This window comes from Neophocaena asiaeorientalis, unplaced genomic scaffold (assembly GCF_003031525.2).
Source record: "Neophocaena asiaeorientalis asiaeorientalis breed wild unplaced genomic scaffold, Neophocaena_asiaeorientalis_V1.1 scaffold376, whole genome shotgun sequence".
In the NCBI taxonomy this organism is placed as follows: domain Eukaryota; kingdom Metazoa; phylum Chordata; class Mammalia; order Artiodactyla; family Phocoenidae; genus Neophocaena; species Neophocaena asiaeorientalis.
In genome coordinates, this window is record NW_020174368.1 from 1,399,714 (window position 1) to 1,424,118 (window position 24,405).

Sequence of the window (24,405 nt, forward strand, 5' to 3'; positions counted from 1 at the left end):
TCCAGCGCATTGCCTGACCGGAAGCGCCGACCCGACGTGTGCTCGTACTTCGGACACTGCGATGGAAGCGTGTCATAGAAAGCCAGGTAACCAATGGTGGGTGACGAGGCGGCGGAGGTGGGTCGCGAGCGACACTCCAGGCCTCGAGTACGCCGGCGCCACTGGCGCTTGCCGTTATCCTCCCCTTCCGGCCCCTCCCTGTAGCGTGTAGGGCGCTTGTGCAGAGGCGTCGGGAGCCAGCGCGGCGAGAACCATGTTGCTTCCGAACATCCTGCTCACTGGTCAGGGGGCGCACTGGGGGTTGTGGTGGGCGGCGGGGCTGGCGCGGGGCGCGGAGTGCTCTGAGGCCTGGAAAGCCCGACGTGGGGTCGCTTAGTGTTCTATTGCGAGGCTCGGCGAGGGTCGCGTGGAGTTGTAGTTGTCAGGGCCTGTACCCCCCGCCCTCGCGACGGTTTTGCACGAGGCTGGGGGAAGGGGACGACGGACGTTAATTCTTTTGCTCAGAGGTTGGCTACTCGGTGAGGCGGAGAGAGGTAGATAATATACAGTTCCCTTTTTTGGCAAGCTGCCTAATCTTTCGTAATCAGGTTTTTGTCTGTAAAATGGCTGTTGCTTCTTTACTTGGCGGGGTGTCTTTGCGTGGTTAGCGAGATAAGGTAAGGCAGTATTCGGCCCTTAGTAGATCCGCTAATGGTGGATGTTTTAGTCCTTAGGCCTCTAGGGCCGTCTCTTATTTTCCCTTTGTATCTGAGAGATTTCGATGAAGGGGTTCGGATATTTGCGGTGTGGGGTGATAAATTTGGTGTATACGCTTGCGGAGTTAGCATCAGAGGCTTTTTCTTTGTGTTTTAAGAAGTAAAGGCATCTACTGAGCATCTCTGGTCGTTTCTCGTAGAGATGCTGTAAAATTCCCGGGCTGATCGTGGGGTTTTTTTCTGGGTCTTTGGATCCATACTCAGGGCACTTGTTACCTGTGAGGGGTAGTAAAATGCCGCATAACGACTTTAAAAAATATTTCTGGTCGTTTAACTCTGGAAATGTTTACTAAATTGTAGTATTTAATAGCATCATAGGGCATTCCTGGAAAAATCTAATGGGTGTAGATGCTGTTGCAGCACAATAAAATTTGAGGCGCTGTTTGTGGATCAAAGCCAAGTTTTATCCTTTAACAAAACGTAAGCATATTGGCAGCGCACAAGTCCTGTCTGTGTCTGAGAGTAGCAGATTAACCTCAACAGGTTACTATTTAGCCTTTAAGCGTCCTTAAGGGGAAGATTTTACAATATCTGATTTGTTTGGGTCAGACAGTGTCTTGGTTTTTTAATATTAAGCCATATCGTCAAAAGTCTAAATGTGAGCGTTTTATTGAAAACATGGTGAGTTGAGGATTCAGACTTGGTGTATTATAGTGGACTGGAGGTAAAAATGTTATTGCCCTTATAGGTAGACTTGACTTATTCCTTCCTTTTTTTTTTTTGCGTTACGCGGGCCTCTCACTGTTGTGGCCTCTCCCGTTGCGGAGCACAGGCTCCGGACGCGCAGGCTCAGCGGCCATGGCTTACGGGCCCAGCCGCTCCGCGGCATGTGGGATCTTCCCGGACCGGGGCACGAACCCGTGTCCCCTGCATCGACAGGCAGACTCTCAAACACTGCGCCACCAGGGAAGCCCAATTCCTTTTATCTTTAATTATAATCAGGTTTTGTAATTTCAGTGGCGTTAGTTCAAGTTGAAAATTAAGTGTTTGATTATTTATCTTGAAACAATAAATATAAAAAAGGGAAGGTGAAGAACAATGTATAGTATGGCCATTTATGTAGAAGGAAATATATGGTGTGTGTATGTATGTATGCACGCAATGTGTATATGTACACGTGTAGTACGCTACCATATATTTGCATGTATATGGATGTATACACAAACATATGTATATGACTTCTTTGGAGAGATACATAAGAAAGTGGTTTACACTGGTTGTCTCTAGGGAAGAGTATAGTGGATATTCTTTCATACTGCTTAACTTTTTTCCATGAACAATTTAATTTTTTTAATTAAAGCAAATAAATGATGGCAGTTTATTTGAGGTAGCTAGTTTTATTCTGGGAATTTCCATGGTGGTGGCAGACAGTCTGTAATTGTCATCAGATTCTCCCAAGCCCCACTCCTGGTGAAATCAGATACACTGGGTGAAATTCTGATCTTCAGCAGGCTTTGGGTAGTTTTGATTAGATTATGGTGTGTGTAATTTTATATAGGATTGCTAATTAGGGAACTCTTCAGTTGTTAAGAACCTTAAGAAGGCAGATTAGAGGCTAAAGTCTAATAAGTATTCATGAACAGTATTTTTCTGTGGCTTGTCTTGCAGGTACACCAGGGGTTGGAAAAACCACGCTAGGCAAAGAACTTGCATCAAGATCAGGACTGAAATACGTTAATGTGGGTGATTTAGCACGAGAAGGTAAGGGGCACTTTGGTGTTAGATTTGTTGAAAAAAGTGAAAGGAATAATGGAGTATTAGTACTGTACTTGAGAGAAGGTACAAAAAGCAGAGAAAAATTGCCATGAAGGAATTAATGCTCTGTTGGGGACCCATAGAAATAGAACATATTGTCTCATGCTGTGTCCTAGTTATTTTGACCACTACATCCCCTCTGCAGTTGGCTAGCAGTTCTTGTGGACAGTAATAAGTGGGATAGCTTCCAGGAAGATTAGACTTAGGACAGTTTGAATATGAGGAAGAGGGAGAGTATTTTTGAGTTGGGCAAACACGTAAAGGTCAGGGTGGTGCTAAGCATATATATCTATGGAGACAGTGAGTATATGAGCTCACTGGAAGGGCATGATTTTGAACTCAGGCAGTAGGACATGGCTGTCCTATGGTCTTTTCTTAGATTAGTTTATAGGTGCGTGCCTGTAAGCGACTGCACTTTTTTTTTTTTTTTTTGCGGTACGCGGGCCTCTCACTGTCGTGGCCTCTCCCGTTGCGGAGCACAGGCTCCGGATGTGCAGGCTCAGCGGCCATTGGTCACGGGCCCAGCCGCTCTGCGGCATGTGGGATCTTCCCGGACCCGGACACGAACTTGTGTCCCCTGCATTAGCAGGCGGACTCTGAACCACTGCGCCACCAGGGAAGCCCCAACTGCACATATTTTAAAATGATGTATGTTTTTGGTTATTTTACCCTGTTTTTCCCCAATCTTTTATCACTCCCTTATTTGTGTCTTCATCTTTTTATATTCTCTGATGGGTAGAAAATAAATTTAAGTGAAGGGAACTTTAAATGTGCCTCGTTAAAATTAAAAAGATTTAGCGTATTTTTTAATTTATATTTTTAAAAATTTAACATGTATTTTAAAGTTCCTGACAGTTGCTACTAAAGTAACTATTTCAGGTTTGATCTAATGTACATATTTTTTTCAAATGATCTAAAGTCTGATCACCGGATATCATGGAGTCTGGCAAGATGGCTTCTCCCAAGAGCATGCCGAAAGATGCACAGATGATGGCACAAATCCTGAAGGATATGGGGATTACAGAATATGAACCAAGAGTTATAAATCAGATGTTGGAGTTTGCCTTCCGATATGTGACCACAATTCTAGATGATGCAAAAATTTATTCAAGTCATGCTAAGAAGGCTACTGTTGATGCAGATGATGTGCGATTGGCCATCCAGTGTCGTGCTGACCAGTCTTTTACCTCTCCTCCCCCAAGAGATTTTTTATTAGATATTGCAAGGCAAAGGAATCAAACCCCTTTGCCGTTAATCAAGCCATATTCAGGTCCTAGATTGCCACCTGATAGATATTGCTTGACTGCTCCAAATTATAGACTTAAATCCTTACAAAAAAAGGCATCTACTTCTGCGGGAAGAATAACAGTTCCACGGTTAAGTGTTGGTTCAGTTACTAGCAGACCAAGTACTCCCACGCTTGGCACACCAACCCCACAAACCATGTCTGTTTCAACTAAAGTAGGGACTCCAGTGTCCCTCACAGGGCAAAGGTTCACAGTACAGATGCCCACTTCACAATCCCCAGCTGTAAAAGCATCAATTCCTGCAACATCAGCAGTTCAGAATGTTCTAATTAATCCATCACTAATTGGGTCCAAAAATATTCTTATTACCACTAACATGGTGTCATCACAGAATACTGCCAATGAAGCATCAAATGCATTGAAAAGAAAACGTGAAGATGATGATGATGATGATGACGATGATGATGATGACTATGATAATTTGTAATTTAGTCTTGATGCATGTAACATGTATACTTGGTTTTGAATCCATTGTACTGAGATTAAACATGCATGCTAGATGTTTCCATGTTGTGTTTTAGAAAAATAGTATTTAATGAGTAAATATGGTTACCATACTTTTCAATTGAGATACTGTGTTGGATTTTCTTTAATAGGATTAGTAATGGTTTTTCATCAGCCTTTAAGTGTAAAAAATAAAGTTGTAATTCATCCATTTGATTGTTGGTACTTTGGCGATAATGTTTTTACATTTTTAGATGCAATTTTCTGCCTCATTATCACCAACAGAAATAACAGTTGCAAAAGCTTGAAGTTGTTGCAGTCTGTTCCTTACCAATAGTCACTTCTAGTGTCTTCACATGTTTAGGTTATAGTATGATCTCTGGTGTGTAAGTCACTCTTACGGGCCATTCTTTCAGATTGCTGAAGTATACCATGTCTGTTTTTTAGAGACCACTTGGTCAGGATTTTTATTTATAGCGAATCCTCTCCATTTAGATTTATCTTTCTCAATTGCCAGACTTCTTCCTAGGTCCCATTTTTCTATCCCTTTGGATATATTTAAGGACCCTTGGTGTGGCTCCCAGTATCTTACCACTTAAAAATTTTTGAAGTTTTAGGGCTTCCTTGGTGGCACAGTGGTTGAGAGTCTGCCTGCTAATGCAGGGGACACAGGTTCGAGCCCCGGTCTGGGAAGATCCCACATGCCGCGGAACAACTGGGCCTGTGAGCCACAACTACTGAGCCTGCGCTCCGCAACAAGAGAGGCCACAGTAGTGAGAGGCCCATGCACCACGATGAAGAGTGGCCCCCATTTGCCACAACTAGAGAAAGCCCTCGCACAGAAACGAAGACCCAACACAGCAAAAATAAATTAATTAATTAATAAACTCCTACCCCCAACATCTTTAAAAAAGTTTTTTTTTGAAGTTTTTTCCCATTATTCCTTTTTGCAGGTCAATTTTTGTGCATCTTTGCTTGTCATATTCTTGATACTATAAGCTAGTATCATGCTCATATTTTTAATCCAGGTTTGGCATTCAAATTATAGTTAATAAAACTTAGGTCTTTATTTGCTACTGTGCATAGCTTGACATTCTCCATTTTATACCTATATGAAATCTGGTTTTGTTCCTTTGCCTGTTGAACTTTACTCTTTTTGACAAGTGATTTCAGAGTCACATACGTCAGTCAATTTCAGTCATGTCTTCCAGTTCTCATCTCACCCACTCAATATTTCTAAACTTAATGAAATTACTATATAATCTGTCATGAATATTACTGAGAGCAATAGTAACACCAGACCAGGGATATTCCACTGTGAGACACTCCTTTTCCTCTTCACTGAGTCTCCTTGTACTCAAAAGATGTGTGTACACTTGATGGTGTATGGTCCTGACCATCCCCTTTGTATTTTATTGAGATTATTTCATGAGAATCTGCCTTAAAGGAAAACTGGAGCTTTTTTCCCTCCCATTATGCCAGATAAAGGATTTCTGATCTGATTTGACATGTGTTAGATGAGGTGCTTTATAGTGATTTCAAAATGTACCAGATATTTTCCCTCCGATGCCATCTGAGTGTATCTGAAAATCTTACTAGGAAATAGTCTGAGACATTCAGCCTCCTCATTTTTTCCAAATGGTAATATGTTGTAAGGGAAACCATGCAATCTTCTATAAAGCAGTGTGGTTCTCAACGGGGTGATTTTTGCCCTCCAGGGGACATTTGGCACCTTCTGAGATATTTTGGTAGTCATAACTGGAGTGGGGGGGTTGCTACTGACCTCTAATGGGTAGAGTCTAGGGATTCTGCTGAACATCCTACAACTCACAGGACAGCCCTCCACCCCCATAACAGAATTATCAAGCTCAAAAGGTCAGTAGTAGTTCAGGTTTAGAAACCCTGCTATAAGTAAGGAGACAAAAAACAAAACGGGTTTTAAACAAATGTGTCTAAATGGAGTTTATTGCCATCCTAGTAGTCATGTTGGATGGCTGTATTATTTGTGAGAGACCTTCTTTATGACATTTAGAACTAAAGCAGGAAAAATTAGGTGGGGAATTAAGCTTAATAAAACTATGGAGAGTCCTGAATGTGGAGTGACTAAGAATGCTTTTCTTACCCCAGTTCTTCCAGTCTCACATTCCTCACTTGATGTCCTTTCCCATATGCAATCATTTAATTAAACTTCTACCAGCATCCTTAATTTTCCTGCCACCAGTTTTATCAGTCTTCAGCCTCTATGCCTAACCCCAGGATGCTCATATGTCTAGACACTGGATGCGTTTCAAATATCTGGCCCTCAACACTTAAAATCTTGATGTGTTTCTAAGGCAGGGGTTGGCAAGCTGCAGCTGTTTTTGTAGGAGCCACTAGCTAGATTAGGCTGCAAACCCTGAAGTATTTATTGTCTGGCCCTTTACAGAAGAAGTTTGCCATTCCCGCTCTAACCTATGTGTATCGCATTTTTTTCCCTCACCTGAACCAACTACCACTGGAAGCCTTTGAAACTAACTTCTCCGTTGTCCTCTCTCCAACACTGCTCTCCCAATCTTTTCATCTGATTCTCTCCTTCCCACCATATATACCGCTTTCCCCTGTGAACTCATTGCAGCCATCTTGTAATCCTGCCCCTCCCTCTGGTAATTTCATTGACTCAGGACTAGTTAGTCCTTTTTACTTATAACTCTTAAATTTATTATTAAAACTTAGCCCAACATCTAGACATCTACTAGATTTAACCATCTGGATAGTTCCCACATGTTTCCAAGTTAATGTTTAAAAAGCACATGTTCTGAAGTCATCCCTGACTGCTTGCCCATTCCTGATTCCTGTCACCCACACATTAAAAACGCATTTACACACTACACAGATGCACTTGTCTCCTAATCTTGATAGTTGAAAAAATCTTTTTGATACCCCTATCCGATTCCTAAGACCATTAACGCTGTGTCCCCTTGGTACCGCTATACCATTCTCAAGACCATTCGTGCTGAATCTCTTCTTCAGTATCTCTTCCCTCCCTCTTCTGTACACCATCATTATGTCCTTTAAAAAGGGGGCGGGCGGGGAGAGGGGATGAAATTACTTGAACTTTTTAATGATAAAGGCCACTCACCTTAATGAAGTAATGAACTGGCTACAGTTTACCTTCAGCCCTTCCCTGCAGCCACTATGCCCTATGTCCCCTTAAGTCTACCCACAGTGCACTATTGTTCTTCAAACGCATGGGGAGTCTTCCATCTCCATGTCCTTATACATGCTATTCCCTTTACCTGTACATGCCCTTCCTCATCTGTCTTATAAACAGTTCCTTAAAAGGCCCTACTCGAATGCCGCATCTTTTGGTGCTAACTTCTCTTGGCAGAATTCATTGCTCTCTTTGCATAAAAGGCCAGGTATCAAAGCTCCCAATCCTTCTAAACCAATTAACTTCTTATACTAATTGCATTAGTACAGATGCAAAATAGATGACTAGCATCCCTATATGGTTAGCTTTAAAGAACGGCTTTCACGTGAGTGTATAAATGATAGGATGGCAGTTAAAGGAAAGGTCATGTTTTTATAGCTTGACTAATGACAGCTTGGAAGGTCTTTTTAAGGTAAGAGGGTCATTTTAAGCCTTTTAACCGGCTCCACAATCAATTTTTTTCTGCAAGTAATTTATCTAAGAAAATCATAAAACTTTGTTTAGGAAACTGATTTAATTTTCTAAGTTTCGATAATTTGATGAAATCAAGCTTTTTTTTCCTCTTTGCCATATGAAGATCCACTGTATAGACAATTATAAATGTGACTACCAGTTGAAGTTTCTAAAGTAGCACAAATTTTTCCTCTTTTTAGAAATTTGAAACAAAGTTTAGAATTCATCTCTCTCCATTCCTTGTAGTACAGGTTATAATTATCACCTAAAATTCTGCAGTAGCTTTTATATGGTATCCATGCTTCTTCTGGACTTGCTTCCTTCCAACTCCACACAGAAATCAAAATGATTTTTAAAAATTTGAAATCAATCATGTCATTTCATGCTTAAAATGCTTTAATGATTTTCCTTTGCTTTGGGATAAAGTCTAAACAACTCAGTGCAGCCTTCAAGGTCTTTTTTTTTTTAATTAATTAATTTATTTTTTGGCTGTGTTGGGTCTTCATTGCTGCGTGCCAGCTTTCTCTAGCTGCGGTGAGTGGGGGCTACTCTTTGTTGCGGTGCGTGGGCTTCTCATTGCTGGGGCTTCTCTTTTTTGTGGAGCACGGGCTGTAGGCTCGTGGGCTTCAGTAGTTCTGGCACTCCGGCTCAGTAGTTGTGGCTCATGGGCTATAGAGCGCAGGCTCAGTAATTGTGGCGTATGGGCTTAGTTGCTCCACGGCATGTGGATCTTCCCAGACCAGGGCTCAAACCCGTGTTCCCTGCATTGGCAGGCGGACTCCTATCCACTGCGCCACCAGGGAAGTCCCTCAAGGCCCTTTTTAATCTGGCCTTAATCCCCCTGACCCCTTATCACTTATTTTCTAACTATTCTGAAAGACTTTTCCTCCCTTGAAAGGCTTGCCCTCCTTAGTCTCTCTGCCTTTGAATATCTTGTTTTCTCTGTTAAGAATTGTCTTACCTACGTTTTTTTCCTGAGCTAACTGCTTCAAGTTTCCACTTAGAAGTTACCTGCTTCAGGAAGCCTCCTCTAATATCCCAAGTTTATGTTCCTAACCTAAAAGGTCCCCATGTTATTGCTCCCAGAGCACCATGATCCACAGCATTAAATATTACAATTTCCAGGTTACTTGTCTGTCATCTCCCATTTTATTGTCAACTCTTGGAGGGAAGGACTGAGTTGGTCTTCTTGTTCAATTTGTTCACTATTATATCTTCCTTACCTCTGTAATTACTGGTACATGGTGTTTGATAAATGTTTTTTGAAATGAATGTTGGAAAACTTGGATTACACTATTTTATTAATATGTATTCACATGACTTAAGAAATCCTGCATTTCAGCATTGCAGTATATAAAGACTTTAATTCTAAAAGCTAATACTGCTATAGTTGTCTGTGTTTTAGGCAGCATATATTTTTAAAGATTTAACTAGTCTGGATTTAAAATATGAAGGAACATTTATCTACTCCAGATTCCCACATAGTACAAAAATCAGCTGTAGGTATTTTTAGATTTTGTGGTATTGTAAAAAATATTGTAAAAATAACAGAAATTTAACAACCTGATATTTTACTTACTTAAGTTTAATTACATAATATTTTAGCAAGTTAGTAAACAAGATTTAACTAATTCGCTATTGCTGAACATTTTAAAGCATCTTTTAAAATTTTTTTCTGGTTTGAAATTCAATGGTCAAAAGAAATCTCTGAACGGGTATGATGTTTTACTTTTAAAAATTATTCGTTTCCAGAGTCAGTTTACTAAATGCATGTATAACTAATATAACAGGTATAAAAAGCCTCATTTAAATTTTCATCTCTTTAGTAGCTGGGAAAGTACAGTATTTTTTCATGTATTGTTTACTAATTATCTTTTCCATTCTGTGTGAATTTTTTTGTTATTCTTTGTTAAGCTACTTATTGTTATTTTGAATTTATATAATCTACATTTCAGTCCTTTGTCCTAGTATTTCTCCCTGCCATTTTTCATTTTTTAAAAATTATACTATTTTTCATCAAACAGATTTAACATTTTATATGTTTCAATCAATTATTTTATTTTTTTTCACAAACTCAAATGTATCATACCTTTGTAGGTTTAATTTTCCATTAGTTATCTTTGGAATTAAGAAATTAGCTCTTGGGGCTTCCTTGGTGGCGCAGTGGTTGGGGGTCCGCCTGCCGATGCAGGGAACGCAGGTTCGTGCCCCGGCCCGGAAGGATCCTGCATGCTGTGGAGCAGCTGGGCCCGTGAGCCAAAGCCGCTGGGCCTGCGTGTCTGGAGCCTGTGCTCCTCAATGGGGGAGGCCACAACAGTGAGAGGCCTGCGTACCGCAAAAAAAAAAAAGAAAAAGAAATTAGCTCTTTAATTCAGCTAGGGTTTGTGGTGTAAAGTAAGGGTTTAGATTAGTTTCTATATTGTTAACCAGTTTTTCCCATACCAAGACAGTTTAACTTTTTAGCTGGTAAGAGTTTCTGGTAACTGAACTGTAACCCAAGAAGTCAGAGGCCACACTAGGATGCTAGAGAAATGGTTCATGTGCCCAGAATCAGCCCACAGACCCTCCAGGAAAACAGTTAAAACTGCCTTTGTGCCTTCCACAAACCCTCAGGACCACCCCTTTGTCACTTCAGAATTCACGCTCCTTTGAAGCTCATTTCAACCTGTGCCAAACTATTAAGGGGAAAGAGGTGGGAAGACTATAGCATGCTCTTCGAGATGGCTAGAAGAATGATCTAAGCCTGCCTTAAGAGTATATACCTCCTAGGGATTCAGGGTGAGGGTGGGATTGGTATGTCTCACCTCCTTAAGACACACTTCCTTTGAAAGGAAGCTTTAATTTGTTGAAAAATTCTTATGTTAGATTTAAATCTGCCTCCTTTATGCCTGCCCCCATCATTCTTGTTTTACCTTCTGAAATAAGATATTCAACCCTTGGCTTTTGGGGATGCTGGAATTCTAGAAGTGAAGGAGCATCTGGGTACTGACTCTCCTTCCCCAAACCCCATGAAGATGTGACCTCAGTGACAAAGGGTTCATTTCTGGAATCAAGAACCTGCTGTTCCTTTTAATAAGTTTCATATCCTTGGCCTAATAAATTTGGAACTTAATCTCCTGTTAATGTGTGTACGAGTGTTTGTATCCATGTGTCCCCTCTTTGCACCAATCTGTAGCTCACTGAAACTAGTTCTCTTCTACTAATAGCCCCACAAATTCTGAAGTTGGCTATTATTCATTCTTTTTCAGGTATTTTGTTATCCAAGTTTCCTTCTAGACAAAATTCTAATTTATCAATACTGCTCTTTATGTTTGCTGTCCATATGACATCTATTGTATTAGTGCCCTCCCTTGTCTCTAAGAGTAATTGAACATTACTGAAAGTTACTTAGAAAATACTACTTTAATATGCCAATGTAAATCTCTTTCAGGGCAGTTATATGATGGCTATGATGAAGAGTATGACTGTCCCATTTTAGATGAAGACAGAGTAAGTACAATCTTTTTTATACAGTATACATTTAAAAAAATTTTATAGGAAAGTTGACCTCAGTTTTTTTAAAGAGTATTCATCTTTTTTTTTTCTCCCCTTTCTTACAGGTAGTTGATGAGTTAGAAAACCAAATGAGTGAAGGTGGAGTTATTGTTGATTACCATGGTTGTGATTTCTTCCCTGAACGCTGGTTTCATATAGTATTTGTGCTGAAAACAGATAACAGTGTTTTGTACAACAGACTTGAAACTAGGTAAGGAAGGAAGAACACTGAATCCTTAAAGTATTTTGTAAACTTTTACTCAGATTCCTGAAGTTGGCCAACATGAACATCATAAAAGGTTCTATTTGAAAACATGACTACTTTATTTTGGTCTTATTATAAACCAAGTCTGTACGGTACCAACTTTCTGAACCTAACGGAAAAAGGTGCATTCGTAAAACGCAAGCAGTAGTTTCTGAGTAAATGAATACCTCAACTGACAGTCTGATTCAGTAAAATGTACTATATATCAACCCTACTTAGTCATGCTTTTTCCTTAATGTAAAACTTTTATAGGAAAACAGCCAAACCAATAACATACTCTTTGCTATGGAATGAACATTACCCACTCAAATCATCCTCACAACAGAAATGAGAAAGCTTATGAAAAGCTAAAGATAAATGAACATTTTACAACCTTTAACAAGATAAATTAACATTTCACAATATATTTGAGTTCATCCCTTCAGGAGAGCATCAGACTTAATCCAGAATAACCAGAAAAGCAAAATTTTATGGAAGACATTTTCCCACTGTCTTTTGATTCAAACTGTGGAAAAAAGGAGGTTTTACAGGAATTTAGAAAGCAGTCTCCAGAAGGAAAACTCCAGAAGTTTGCCTAACTTCAGGTTCAGAATTTGTGGTTCTCACTGACTATAGTCAGCTCTGACTAAGCACCATTGGATGGGATACTTGCAAATTCTTGCACAAAAAAGTATAGTGGCAAATACATAGGGAAAGTTAGGTTGGAGCTATACCTAAAACTTTCACCATCTTTCTTTAGTCAGGGAAAAGCCATTAAAAATATTTGAACAGGGCTTCCCTGGTGGCGCAGTGGTTGGGAGCCCGCCTGCCGATGCAGGGGACACGGGTTCGTGCCCCGGTCCGGGAAGATCCCACATGCCGCGGAGCGGCTGGGCCCGTGAGCCATGGCCGCTGAGCCTGCGCGTCCGGAGCCTGTGCTCCGCAACAGGAGAGGGCACAACAGTGAGAGGCCCGCGTACCGCAAAAAAAAAAAAAAAAAAAAAAAAAAAATATTTGAACAGAGCAGTAATAGAGACAATACGGTACATATGTGTTTTCTAAAAGACCATTTAACATTTTTATTAAAAATTACTATTTTATGTAAATAACTAAAGACTAAAGTATGAAAAAACTATGAGAAAGTAGTCTTGTTTTAACCGTTGAAAAAACTTACAAAGTTAATCACCTTAAAAAAGCTTTATTGAGATAAATTTACATACCATGTGAATTGTACACCCATTTGAAGTGTACAATTAAGTGGTTTTGAGTATATTCACAGAGTTATATATCCATTACTATAATCAATTTTTTTAAATGTTCATCACCCCTCCCCCACCAAAAAACCCATACCCATTGGCAGTCACTCTCCATTTTCCCTCAGTCCCCAGTCCTAAGCAACCAGTAATTTACCTTCTATCTCTGTGGATTTGCCTGTTCTGGACTTTTTATATAAATGAAATCATACAAAATGTGATCTTTTGTGTCTGGCTTCTTTTACTTAGCATAACGTTTTCAAGGTTCATCTGTGTTATGGCATGTACCAGTACTTCATTTCTTTTTATTGCCAAATAATATTCCATTATGTGGTTATACTGTATTTTATTTATCCATTTATCAGATTATAGACATTTGGATTGTTTGCAATTTTTGGCAATTACGAATAATGCTGCCATGAACATTCATACACGTGTTTTTGTGTGAACATTACATGTTCATTCATTTATCTTGGGTATTGAATTTCTTTAGGAACAGGATTGCTAGGTCATATGTTAACCTTTTGGGGAACTATCAGACCATTTTCCAGAGTGGCTGCACCACTTTACATTCCCAAGAGTAGTGTATGAAGCCGCCAGTATTTTCACATCCTTGTTATCTTTTTGATTGTAGCCATCCTAGTGGATATGAAGTAGTATCGCATTGTGGTTTTCATTTGCATTTCCTTGATGGCTAATGATGTTGAGCATCTTTTTATGTGCTTATTGGCCATGTGTATATCTTTTTTGGACAAATATCTATTCGGATCTTTTGCCCAATTTTTAATTTGGTTATTTGTCCTTTCTTTATTAAGTTACAAGAGTTCTTTACGTATTTTAGATGTAAGTCCCTTATCAGATATAAGATTTGCAGAAATTTTCTCCCATTCTGTGGGTTTTTTCATAAAGTTAATCATCTTTTAAGTACTTCAATTTAATTTTGATTGTTACAAAGTTTAACTAATTTGAGTTTGAATTTTCCTTATCTTTTTTCACTAGCTAATGAGTTGGCTAATTTACATCTGCATAAAGATTATATAATTTTTTCAATGTCTTTGGAATTGGTAAAGTACAGATACATCTGTGTGATCAAGTACCCAATCAGTATATGCTATTCTTTATCATATGCATTTTATTTTATTATATGCCATCTATTTGTTTTATGTGTCTATATCTTAACTCCTTAACTCTTTTGAAATTTAGGACCATAGCTATAGACTATTTATCTCATAGCTTGACATCTGGCTTGAGGTAGGTAGATGTTTGCTAATTGAGTGGCTGACAGATTGTAGGGAAAAAAGTCTCAGACAAAGCTAAACTTTGGTCCTTAGTTTAACCCTCTCTCATGTCAAAGAAGTCTCTCATATTCACAGAAGCCAATCTGTTTTCTCTAGGTAAAGAGCCTACAAGAAGTATTTTTGCGTGATTTTTCATGTGTTCAAAAGTGTCCAGTTTCTAGTCTGTTCCTAAAACTCCAGTTAATGCCATTCAGTTTGTTTATCTTCTCTTTGCCTTCTAGGGGTTATAATCAGAAGAAACTAAAAGACAATATTCAATGTGAAATTTTTCAAGTTCTTTATGAAGAAGCCTTGGGATCCTACAAGGAAGAAATAGTGCATCAGTTGCCGAGCAATAAACCAGAAGATCTAGAGGATAATATCAATCAGATATTGAAATGGATAGAGCAGTGGGTCAAAGATCATAGCTCTTGACTTAACAAGAATGCCACTTTACAATCACTCTTGATACCTCTCTGCTGACATCATATAAATTGTTCAATTATCAGTATCAGTACAACTTTCTTATTGAAATTGTGCTGTTGGACTCATAGGTGGATAGTATAAAGGTTTATGTTTAGTTTTTTTTCTCCATGAGAAAGCTAAACAATCTCAAGTATAATGAATAGTAGTATTAAGGATTGAGAGTTAAAACTGTAATTGTTTAATGCTTCAGTTGCTAAAGAATAAATCTGATCAAATGGTTGGATATCTTTTATTACAGAAGAAACTGAAGATGATCTCTTAAAATAAAACTTAGACTAAAGATAAAGCATCAGTCTTCCATTTTTATTTCTTTCTTTAAAAAAAATGGAAGTGGTAATACTTGCACTCTATAGAATTCAAAAGGTACAAAAGCGTATACAGATGGCGCCCAATTTACAGTGGTTCAGCGTAGGATTTTTCGACTTTACTATGGTGCAAAAGTGATACGTGTTCACTAGAAACCATACTTTGAATTTTGATCTTTTCCTGGGCTAGCAACGTGCAGCACAATACCTGTGACGCTGCGAAGCAGCAGGGAGCCGCAGCTCCCAGTCAGCCAGGTGATCGTGAGAGTAAACAACTGATACACACAACCATTCTGTACCCATGCAACCATTCTGTTTTTCACTTTCAGTACAGTAGTCAAATTACAAGAGATAGTTAATCCTTTATTATAAAATAGGCTCTATGTTAAGATGATTTTGCCCAGTTGTAAGTTAATGAAAGTATTCTCAGCATGTTTAAGGTAGGCTAGGCTGGGGACCTCCCTGGTGGTCCAGTCGTTAGGACTCCACGCTTCTACTGCAGGAGGTGCGGGTTCCATCCCTGGTCTCGGAACTAAGATCCCACATGCTGCGCGGTGCAGCCAAAAAAAAAAATTTTTTAAGTAGGCTGGGCTAAGCTGTGATGTTTGGCAGGTCAGGTGTATTGAACGCATTTTTGACTTAGGATATTTTCAACTTATAGTGCATTTATCGGGAAGTAACCCCGTTGTAAGTCAAGGAAGATGTGTACCGGAAAGGTAGGTTTCCCTTCCAGGCCACCCTGTTCTTCAGTCACCACTAGATTCCCTCCCTTTAGGAAATAATGTTACTCATTTCCTGTGTATCTTTTCAGAGATTTTATGCCTGCAAAGCATGTGTGTGTCTGTACTTCTTTTTTTTAAGCATATGGTAGCATACCATGCAAACTTCTGTCATTTCTTTTTCATTTAATATATTTTGGATATTATACCATCTTAGAACATACAGACCTTCCAATGCTTCATTCACTTTATTAAGGTATAATTCACATATCGTAAAATTCAGCATTTTAAAGTGTACAATCCATTTTTAAAATCGTATTCACAAGATTGTACAACTATCCCATGCTGTAACACTTTCCTCACCCCACCCAACAGACATCCCATACCTATTAGCAGTCACTTCCTATTCTTCCCTTCTAGCCCCTTGCTATCAGTAATCTACTTTGTTGCTATAGATTTGCATATTCTGGACATTTTATATAAATGGAATCATACAATATGTCGTCTTTTGTGTCTGGCTTCTTTCAATTAGCATAGTGTTTTCAAGATCATCCATGTGAAAAAAAAAAAAAGATCATCCATGTGGAAGCTTTACGAATACCTCGTTCCTTTATATGGATGAATAATATTCTGTATGGCTATTCCACATTTTGTTTATCCATTCCATCAGTGGCAGAGTTGGATTGCCTCTGCTTTGGGTATTATGAATTATGAACATTTGTGTTCAAGTTTTTGTGTGGATGTATGTTTTCAACTCTTGGATATAGCTAAGAAGCAAACTGCTGGGTCATATTGCAACTGAGTTTAACATTTTGAGGAAATGCCAAACTTTTCCAGAGTGGTTGCACTACTTTATATTCTTACCATCCATGTATTAGGGATCTAATTTCTCCATATCCTTGACAACACTTGCTACTGTTCATCTAATAGCCATCCTGTAGATGTACAGTCATATTTCATTTTGGTTTTGATTTACATTTCTCTAATGATTAATGATGTTGAACATCTTTGCATTGTTTGAGTCCCCTATTGATGGACATTTAGGTTGTTTCCAGCTTTTTACTATTGCAAATGGTGCCAGGATAATAAGAAAGAATAGCATAGGGAACTATATTCAATATCTTGTGATGAACCATAATGGAAAAGAATACAAAAAACAATGTATATATATGTATAACTGAATCACTTTGCTGTACAGCAAAAATTAACATTGTAAATCAACTATACTTCAATAAAAAAATACAAAAAAAGAGAATAGCACATATATTACTATGTGGCAGGCACTGTTTTAAGCACATTTCAAAAAGTGAACTCTTAATTCACCTGACTGCTGTCTGAGGTGTAGGTATTATTATTGTCATTACAGGCGATGGAACCAAGGCACAGAAGGATTAAGTGACTTAAGATCACAGCAAAGTTATCAGAGTTTGGATTCCATCTTAGGCTCTTACCCACTGAGCTGTGCTGCCTAATGCGTATGCAACTTTGCACATGAGCAGGTTTGTCAAGTAAATTCCTGGAAGATAAATTGTATGCAAGTATAACATTTCAGAGTTTCATTTTAATAAACAGATTACCTATAATGTAGACTCCATGCAAATCACTGTGGTGCAGAAGTCCTCCTAAAATAAATTCTTGACCTCCAGATGATATATATATATTTTTTTACCGGTACGCGGGCCTCTCACTATTGGGGCCTCTCCCATTGCGGAGCACAGGCTCCGGACGCGCAGGCTCAGCGGCCATGGCTCACGGGCCCAGCCGCTCCGCGGCACGTGGAATCTTCCCGGACCGGGGCACGAAGCCGTGTCCCCTGCATCAGCAGGCAGACTCTCAACCACTGCGCCACCAGGGAAGCCCCAGATGATCTTAATCTAATACACAAAGAAGATAAACACTCAAATGGACACTTTAAACAAATAGTAGATTGTGATACGTGCCCTTCTGGAGGTTCTAACATAATGAGAGAATAAAAGAAAAAAATTAAGGATACATGACGTAGGATGCAGGTCCTTGAAGGATGGGTATGGAGGAGAAAGCTCACCCAGACTAGTAGGATACTATCACAAAGGTTCTACCAGTACTACGTGGGATCAAATGAAATATAGAATGAGGACAACTACTACTTCGGAGGACTACTATAAGGAGGAAACAAACAGTGCTTTACACATACTAAGCAACATATATATGTTTGTTGTTATCTTTAGTAGTACTAGGCTGCTTTTTTTTTTTTTTTTTTTTGGCCACGTGGCTTGTGGGATCTTAGTTTCCTGACAATGGGTCAAACCCATGCACCCTGCAGTGGAAGCATGGAGTCCTAACCAATGCACCGCCAGGGAATTCCCACTAATGGCTGTTTTGAAAAGACAATATTCTTTTCACTACTGGGATTCACTAAATTCTCTTGCTTGTCAACTGATTGCTAATAATTATCCATCCTAACACTAACATTGGCTCATAATAATAAAGATTTTCCTTCAACAGAAAGGAAATAATGGAATCTAATACATTATGAGAATCTTAAAAGTATTAATATACTTATTAATTTCAGCCCTAGGTTTTCATGTGAAACTAGTGACAATGCTTTAACATCTTATAGTTGCTTGAAAAAGGTCTTAAAAATAATCCTATTTACTGTTTGTCTCTGGTTTTATCCAAACCTACTTGTTAACTTTTTGTTTAAATAGGCTGATTTAAACCAAACTGAAGGAGATAAAAGTGTGGCAAATTTTAAATCATTTTATATTTCTTTAAATGAGACTTCTTAACGTGATTTATTCAGTTTCTCAAGAGTGTCTTAAGATAATAAGCTTTGATATGTGGATAACTAGTCATTTTTTCCCCCTTATGCCCTTCTTGTTAGATTTTTATTTTTGCGGGCTTTGAAATAAGGTATTGGCCTTACTTCAGCTGTATTTCTTCTGCATTCTAAGCATGTCCTACCACCAATCCCTACCAACATTTAAATTCGTGTTTATCTTTAACACAAAAGTGATAGGGGTCAAAACTGCAGAGAAATATTTATTCTTTCCTATCAATGGGGGAGGGGGCAAAGTAAAAACAAAAACACTGTTCTTAATAACTTTGGTTGCTGCATATGTGAAAAACAAGATCATGAAAATTATACCTGTGCTTTTACTTAAAATTTATTCCTTAATCCTTTTAATGACATAAATCCTTTTGGCAGTCCGATGTAAGCTATGAACCCACTTCCTCCAAGGAAATACAGATATACGTACTAACATAAAATGTTGATTATATTTTTCAAAGATTCACAGGCCCCTGAAATCCATCTAGAGGTTTATTTTTTAAGGGGTTTATTTTTATGGAAGGGGAGATTAGAAAAATATAATTTGTTAAGCAAGACTAGCAAATAAAAAGCAAATTGGTCGTCCTGGAAGTCCTGTCCAGTGCATTAAGCAAGAAAATAAATAAAAGACCTGAAAGGAATAAATAAGCTATTCTCAATCAACATGATTATTTATGCAGAAATTCCAAAGAGAAACCACACAAAAGCTACATGAATAACTGACCTTAGCAAGGTCACAGGATACAAGACCAATACACAAAAATCAACTGCATTTCCATATAGTAGTGACAAACAACTGGAAATTAAAACAACAATACCATTTACAATAGAACCAAAAAGCATTACATACTTAGGTATAAATCTTAGGTATAAACAAAATATGTGCAAGATCTGCATGCAGAAAATCAAATGAGAGAAATCAAAGATCCAAATGGATGGATATACCATGTTCATGAATTTCAAGACTCAAATATTATTAACATGTCAGTTTTCTCCAAATTGATCTATAAATTCAATTCCAAGCAAAATCACAGCATACTTTTTTTAAAAACATCTTTATTGGAGTATAATTGCTCTACAATGGTGTGTTAGTTTCTGCTTTATAACAAAGTGAATCAGCTATACATATACATATATACCCATATCTCTTCCCTCTCGAGTCTCCCTCCCACTCTCCCTATCCCACCCCTCTAGGTGGTCACAAAGCACCAAGCTGATCTCCCTGTGCTATGCGGCTGCTTCCCACTAGCTACTTTACATTTGGTAGTATTTGTAAGTCCATGCCACTCTCTCACTTCGTCCCAGCTTACCCTTCCCCAACTCTTTTAAAGTAAAAATTGATAAGCTGATTCTAAAATTTATATGGAAATATATAGGAACCAGAATAACCAATGATGAAAAAGAACAAAGTTAAAAGACTTACAGTAACTGATTTAAAGATTTGCTATAAAGAGTAAAGTAAGTCAGTGTGGTATTGGTGGAAGGATGAACACATATCAGTGGAACAGAATAGAGTCCAGAAATAAACCCACGCATATAGGGGCAATTTTTGATGGAGGTGCAAAGACAAATCAATGGGGGAAATAATAATCTTTCAACAAATGATGTACCTCCATACACAAAAAAATAAACCACAAACTTAACTGCATACCACATTACTTCAAAATGTTTCATAATAAATTTTATATGCATACAATCAAAGTTCTGCATTCTGGAGAAGTTCTGACAAAGAAAACAGAGTTATTTAAGTTTTTTTTTAGGGGAGAGACTTGAAAAATTTTAAAGACTGCTACTTTAAATAGTTAAGTCGCAGTTTTAAGTAAAGAAAAATTATTTGGGGTTTGTAAAGCTACTGAATATGCTCATCACACTAAACAAGACAGCAGGCAAACTGGCTTTAAAGTTATAAACATATTGATCTTTTATGGTAATCTAAATCCCTGAGCTTCTAGTATGCTCATAATCAGGAGAGATTAAAGCCTCAGTTCTAAGTCTCGTTTTCTTCATACCTAGGTATCTTTACTTTGGGGAAATGGATGGTTATGGATTTGCAGAAGAGGAAGATTAAGAAGCTTGTTACTGCGAGAAAAGGGTTTACTAGCGATGAAATAAAATGTATACTTTAAGACAGGACAAGAAAAATTAAACATAAAATTCTCTGTGTGTCCCTTTGGGCCTCCTCCCTCCCTAATGTGCACGTGCATTTGCATTACACATTAACCAGAGCTCCTCAAAGATAGAAGCGCATGCTCCACCGTAGAGACCAATTTTTTTCCCTTTCTTCTGATGCTAGCCATGTAACTTCCTAAAAGAAGCGCAGCTCTGTAGGGGGTCATGGTGCCTTGTTGCTCGCTTTCCACGTGCTTCCCTGGGGTATGTATCTTTGGTGAACCTTACGTAAAAGATCAGTATGTCATTTCCACGTAAGATCCTCCGTCTTGAAAATGGATATAACTGTGTCTTAGACTTCTAACAGGTGGAACAGCTCTCAGGGCTTTCTGAGGGTCTGTCTTCTGGGTTATAATCCTCAGTTTGGCCCTAATAAAATTCCCTTTTTTTCTTCTTAATGTCATTGTTAACTGAATTTTCTATGGCATTAGTTTATTTCTAATCCAGAGTAATCATTAAATCTGGTCAAGTTTTTGACCACTACAAAATTCCTTCAGTTATTTCAAGGATGTTGGGTATTAGGGAATAGTACCAAAATCATTGCACCAGGTGAAGCTAATGACCCAGCACGTTTTGGGAGGGGTTAAAGGGAGGTAGGGCCCTTCGCCGTATATTCACAGGAAGGGGTGGCCCGTATAGCAGCTTTCCAGGCCCACCAGGCCCTGCCCTCTGGCTCCTTCCCACTGCCTGGCCATTGCCCCAGCAGCTCCTCTGGCCTACAAGGCCCCCTCATTCCTTAGCTCTGAAAGCCTGCTTTTCAGCTCAGCGCCGCTCCAGCTCAGCTCCATCTTTCTCTTACTCGATTCCTAGACGCTTAATATTTGAACCAGCTAATTTTACCTTCACTGACGCACGCGCTGCCTCGCCCTGTTTTTCTAGGTCTCGAGCTATTATTTAAAACTCGGTTGCGCACAGCTGGTCACGTTACCGCGGTCTAAGTCGGACAGAGCTACCTGCGCAGTCCCCTAACCATGTGAGCTCCGGCTCTGGCGCAGAGCCAGGGGGCGGTGCCGGGCCCCCGGCCGCCGCGCCCGCCTTTCCGGTTGAGGCCGCGCAGCGCGGTCACGTGGGTGGAGGAACGGCGGCCAGCGAAGCGTGGAATCTCGGCCTCAGGTGAGCGCGCTCAGGGGGCGGAGGGACGGGGACGGCGCGAGGCGGCCGGGGTCCAGCTCACTTAGACCTGCTCTCGGTTCCTCACCTGCCAAGGACAGTGGAGAGGGTCCGGGGCCAGACCCCCGGGCGGGGCTGCGCAAATTCGAGAAGCTCGGCAGGTTATGTACAAGCTGGTAAACTGGCTCCTTCTTCCGCTCTTGCTAGTTGAGTGTCCTCATCTTATATTGTAGAAATAAGGAATAGATTTTGAAAGACTCTTTCTACCTCTCTCATCTCCTCCTTTATTATTATTTTTTCTATATTTTTCTGCTAATTATGAGCCTTAAAACTACAGCGCAGTAAATGCAATGTGGTATCCTGGATTGGATCTTAGAACAGAAAAAGGACATCAGTAGAGAAACTGGGGAAATCCTGATAAAGTATTTGGTAAGTGCGTGTATCGATGTTAATTTCTTATTTTTGATAAATGTACTCTAATATTGCATTAGAGGAATTTGGGTAGAGAGCATACAGGAGCTCACTGTACTATCTTTGCAACTTACTGTAAATCTAAAATTATTTTAACATTAAAATTTAAACAAAATCCTACAGCGGTATGCTGCAGATCACTGTTTACAGAAAGGGCTGAAGTCAGTTCCTTTTTTGCCAAGCCTGACAGGAATTAGGTGTCTGTTTGATCAACTTGTTTGCTAAGGAAATAGTTGTCTGGCTAGTGGGTGTGGATGCTTCTAGTTCAAGTTTTCCAGGCAGGAATCTGTTTTCTTTTTCAATTCCATCCATTAAGTGTCTCTGGAACACCTGTTATGCGCAAGTAAATGAGAGACACTCATTCCCTACAGTAGGGCCGTGTGTGATAAAAAAGCAAGTCAGGTAGGAAATACGGACTATTAGAAGGATACAACGCAGAGCTAGGAGGGCTCAGAGGTAGAAGAAAGCACATCTGGCCCAGGGGAGTCAGGAGGGCTACTGGAGGGAGTGGCTGTCATGAACTGAGGAGGGCCTGAGAGGAGAAAGCATTCTGGGTGGAGAATGGCTCCAGCAGAGGCTTTAAAGAGACCAGGCTGAGGGGGCCTGGGAGCAGGTACAATCCCTTTTCCATGGAAGCACAGAGCATGCCCAGGGAATACTGGCAGATGGCACAGGAAGTGAAAACTGGTTACGTTGTGGAAAACAAGGTGACACCTACTTTAATCATATATACCATGGGAGCTATGGAATGTTTTTGGGCAGGAGAGGGGCATCATTGGATCTGTGCTTGCAGATGACTGAGTTGGCAGCAAAGGCTTGGAGTAGATCAGTTAGGGAAGTATTGGTTTAGCCCAGGAGAGGTAAAAGAAGTTCATCCGGGGCTGTGAAGTTGATATGCAAAGAAGGACATGGTTTGGGGAGATTTTGTGGACCTAGAGGACTTGGCAACTGAAGGAACTGAAAAGAAGAAAAAGGAAAAAACCCCAAATCCCAAAATTTTGGCCCTGGATGTTTTGGAGCGTGATTGATGGGTTTGCAGAAACAGAGGACTCAGCAGGAGACCTGGGGTGGCAGTGGGGAGGGTAATGCATTTGTTTTTGAACAAGCTGTGTTTGAAATGCTGGCAGGATATCGAGCTGGGGATGTGTATTTTAAGAGTTTTCAGGAGTGGAAGCCAAACATATACAGAAGGGACGGGAAGAGGCAAAGGAGTCTGAGTGGGCAGGTCGGAGCCAGTCAGGGATCCCTGTGGGGTTGAGGAATGAAGGTGGGCCGGAGGACTTGGACATGGTGAGTCAGTAGCATCACAGCTTCTGCAGAAGCGCAGCAGCCTGAGGAATGAGGCTAGATCTTAGATTTAGCAATTAGGAAGATACACGTCACTTTCAGAGTTGTTTTAATGGAAGAGTAGAAGATTGTGTGCTCACGGTCTGTAGTCTGTTCATTCAGTCGCCATTCCCAAGTGGACCAGGAGCCAGGGATATGGATTCTAGTTCTGGCCCTGCCACTGCCTGTGTAATTTTGGGCAAGTCACGTATGCTTGGGCTGGCATAAGAAGACACCCATAATAAGATCAAAAGGACCTTTTTATTTCTAGCAACACCTAATAGTCCATAGAGCCAGGGTTCCATGGGGCACACTTTGGAAAATGCTGCTATAGAGCCAGAATTTTAGAGGTCTAAAGAACGGAAGAATCTTATCCAGTCCCCTGACTTGACAAATGAAGAAACTAATACTCAAATTCATATTAATGAACATTGATTTCAAATATATTGATAGTGTCCAAAATACCCCTATAAAGTAGTTATGCTTAAAGCCATTTTGGAAATCCTGAAATAGGCTCTGGGAGATTAAATGACTTGCCCAGGATCACAGAGCAGCACGTGGTGCTGTGAGATTTGAACCCAGGCCTTCTGGGTCAGGGCCCTTCTCTGTCACACATCCTGCTGCCTCCTTGGTTGTCAGCCTTGAATGCATTTAAAACTGGTTGAATGGGGCTTCCGTGGTGGCGCAGTGAGAGTCCGCCTGCCGATGCAGGGGACACGGGTTCGTGCCCCGGTCCGGGAAGATCCCACATGCCGCGGAGCGGCTGGGCCCGTGAGCCATGGCCGCTGAGCCTGCGCA

General features: G+C 39.9%; 3 protein-coding genes across 8 annotated transcripts in view; all 3 read left to right on the forward strand.

Moving 5' to 3' along the window:
- The first annotated feature begins 26 nt into the window (after positions 1-26).
- AK6 (adenylate kinase 6) lies at positions 27-16,221 on the forward strand. 2 transcript variants are annotated; one of them, XM_024756191.1, is made up of 5 exons: positions 27-86; positions 2,364-2,456; positions 11,335-11,393; positions 11,504-11,649; positions 14,455-16,221. In XM_024756191.1, the coding sequence occupies exons 1-5, from the start codon at positions 62-64 to the stop codon at positions 14,645-14,647; spliced, it is 516 nt and encodes a 171-aa protein (XP_024611959.1). In that variant the 5' UTR covers positions 27-61; the 3' UTR covers positions 14,648-16,221. The 2 variants fall into 2 exon arrangements, with proteins under 2 accessions (XP_024611959.1, XP_024611958.1); XM_024756190.1 differs by having other exon boundaries at positions 45-281.
- TAF9 (TATA-box binding protein associated factor 9) lies at positions 45-4,486 on the forward strand. Of its 2 annotated transcripts, none has more exons than XM_024756188.1 (3): positions 45-281; positions 2,364-2,456; positions 3,430-4,477. In XM_024756188.1, the coding sequence occupies exon 3, from the start codon at positions 3,447-3,449 to the stop codon at positions 4,242-4,244; it is 798 nt and encodes a 265-aa protein (XP_024611956.1). In that variant the 5' UTR covers positions 45-281; positions 2,364-2,456; positions 3,430-3,446; the 3' UTR covers positions 4,245-4,477. The 2 variants fall into 2 exon arrangements, with proteins under 2 accessions (XP_024611956.1, XP_024611957.1); XM_024756189.1 differs by lacking the exon at positions 45-281 and adding an exon at positions 282-533 and having other exon boundaries at positions 3,430-4,486.
- Positions 16,222-21,680: 5,459 nt separating the features above from the next.
- CCDC125 (coiled-coil domain containing 125) overlaps positions 21,681-24,405 on the forward strand; it is a 31,255-nt gene continuing 28,530 nt past the window's right edge. For 3 of the 4 annotated variants that reach the window (XM_024756172.1, XM_024756169.1, XM_024756171.1), the window contains exon 1: positions 21,681-21,813. The gene's annotated coding sequence lies outside the window, so the exon portion shown is untranslated. Of the gene's footprint in view, positions 21,814-22,147; positions 22,240-24,405 lie in introns of all 4 variants that reach the window. The other variant, XM_024756170.1, reaches the window with a different exon arrangement.

Bases quoted from the DNA above. Each gene is read 5' to 3' on its own strand.
- TAF9 (XM_024756188.1), top strand. From the start codon at position 3,447: ATGGAGTCTGGCAAGATGGCTTCTCCCAAGAGCATGCCGAAAGATGCA.
- AK6 (XM_024756190.1), top strand. From the start codon at position 254: ATGTTGCTTCCGAACATCCTGCTCACTG. The intron at 282-2,363 runs GTCAGGGGGCGC...CTTGTCTTGCAG, and splicing joins TCCGAACATCCTGCTCACTG to GTACACCAGGGGTTGGAAAA. The intron at 2,457-11,334 runs GTAAGGGGCACT...AATCTCTTTCAG, and splicing joins GGGTGATTTAGCACGAGAAG to GGCAGTTATATGATGGCTAT.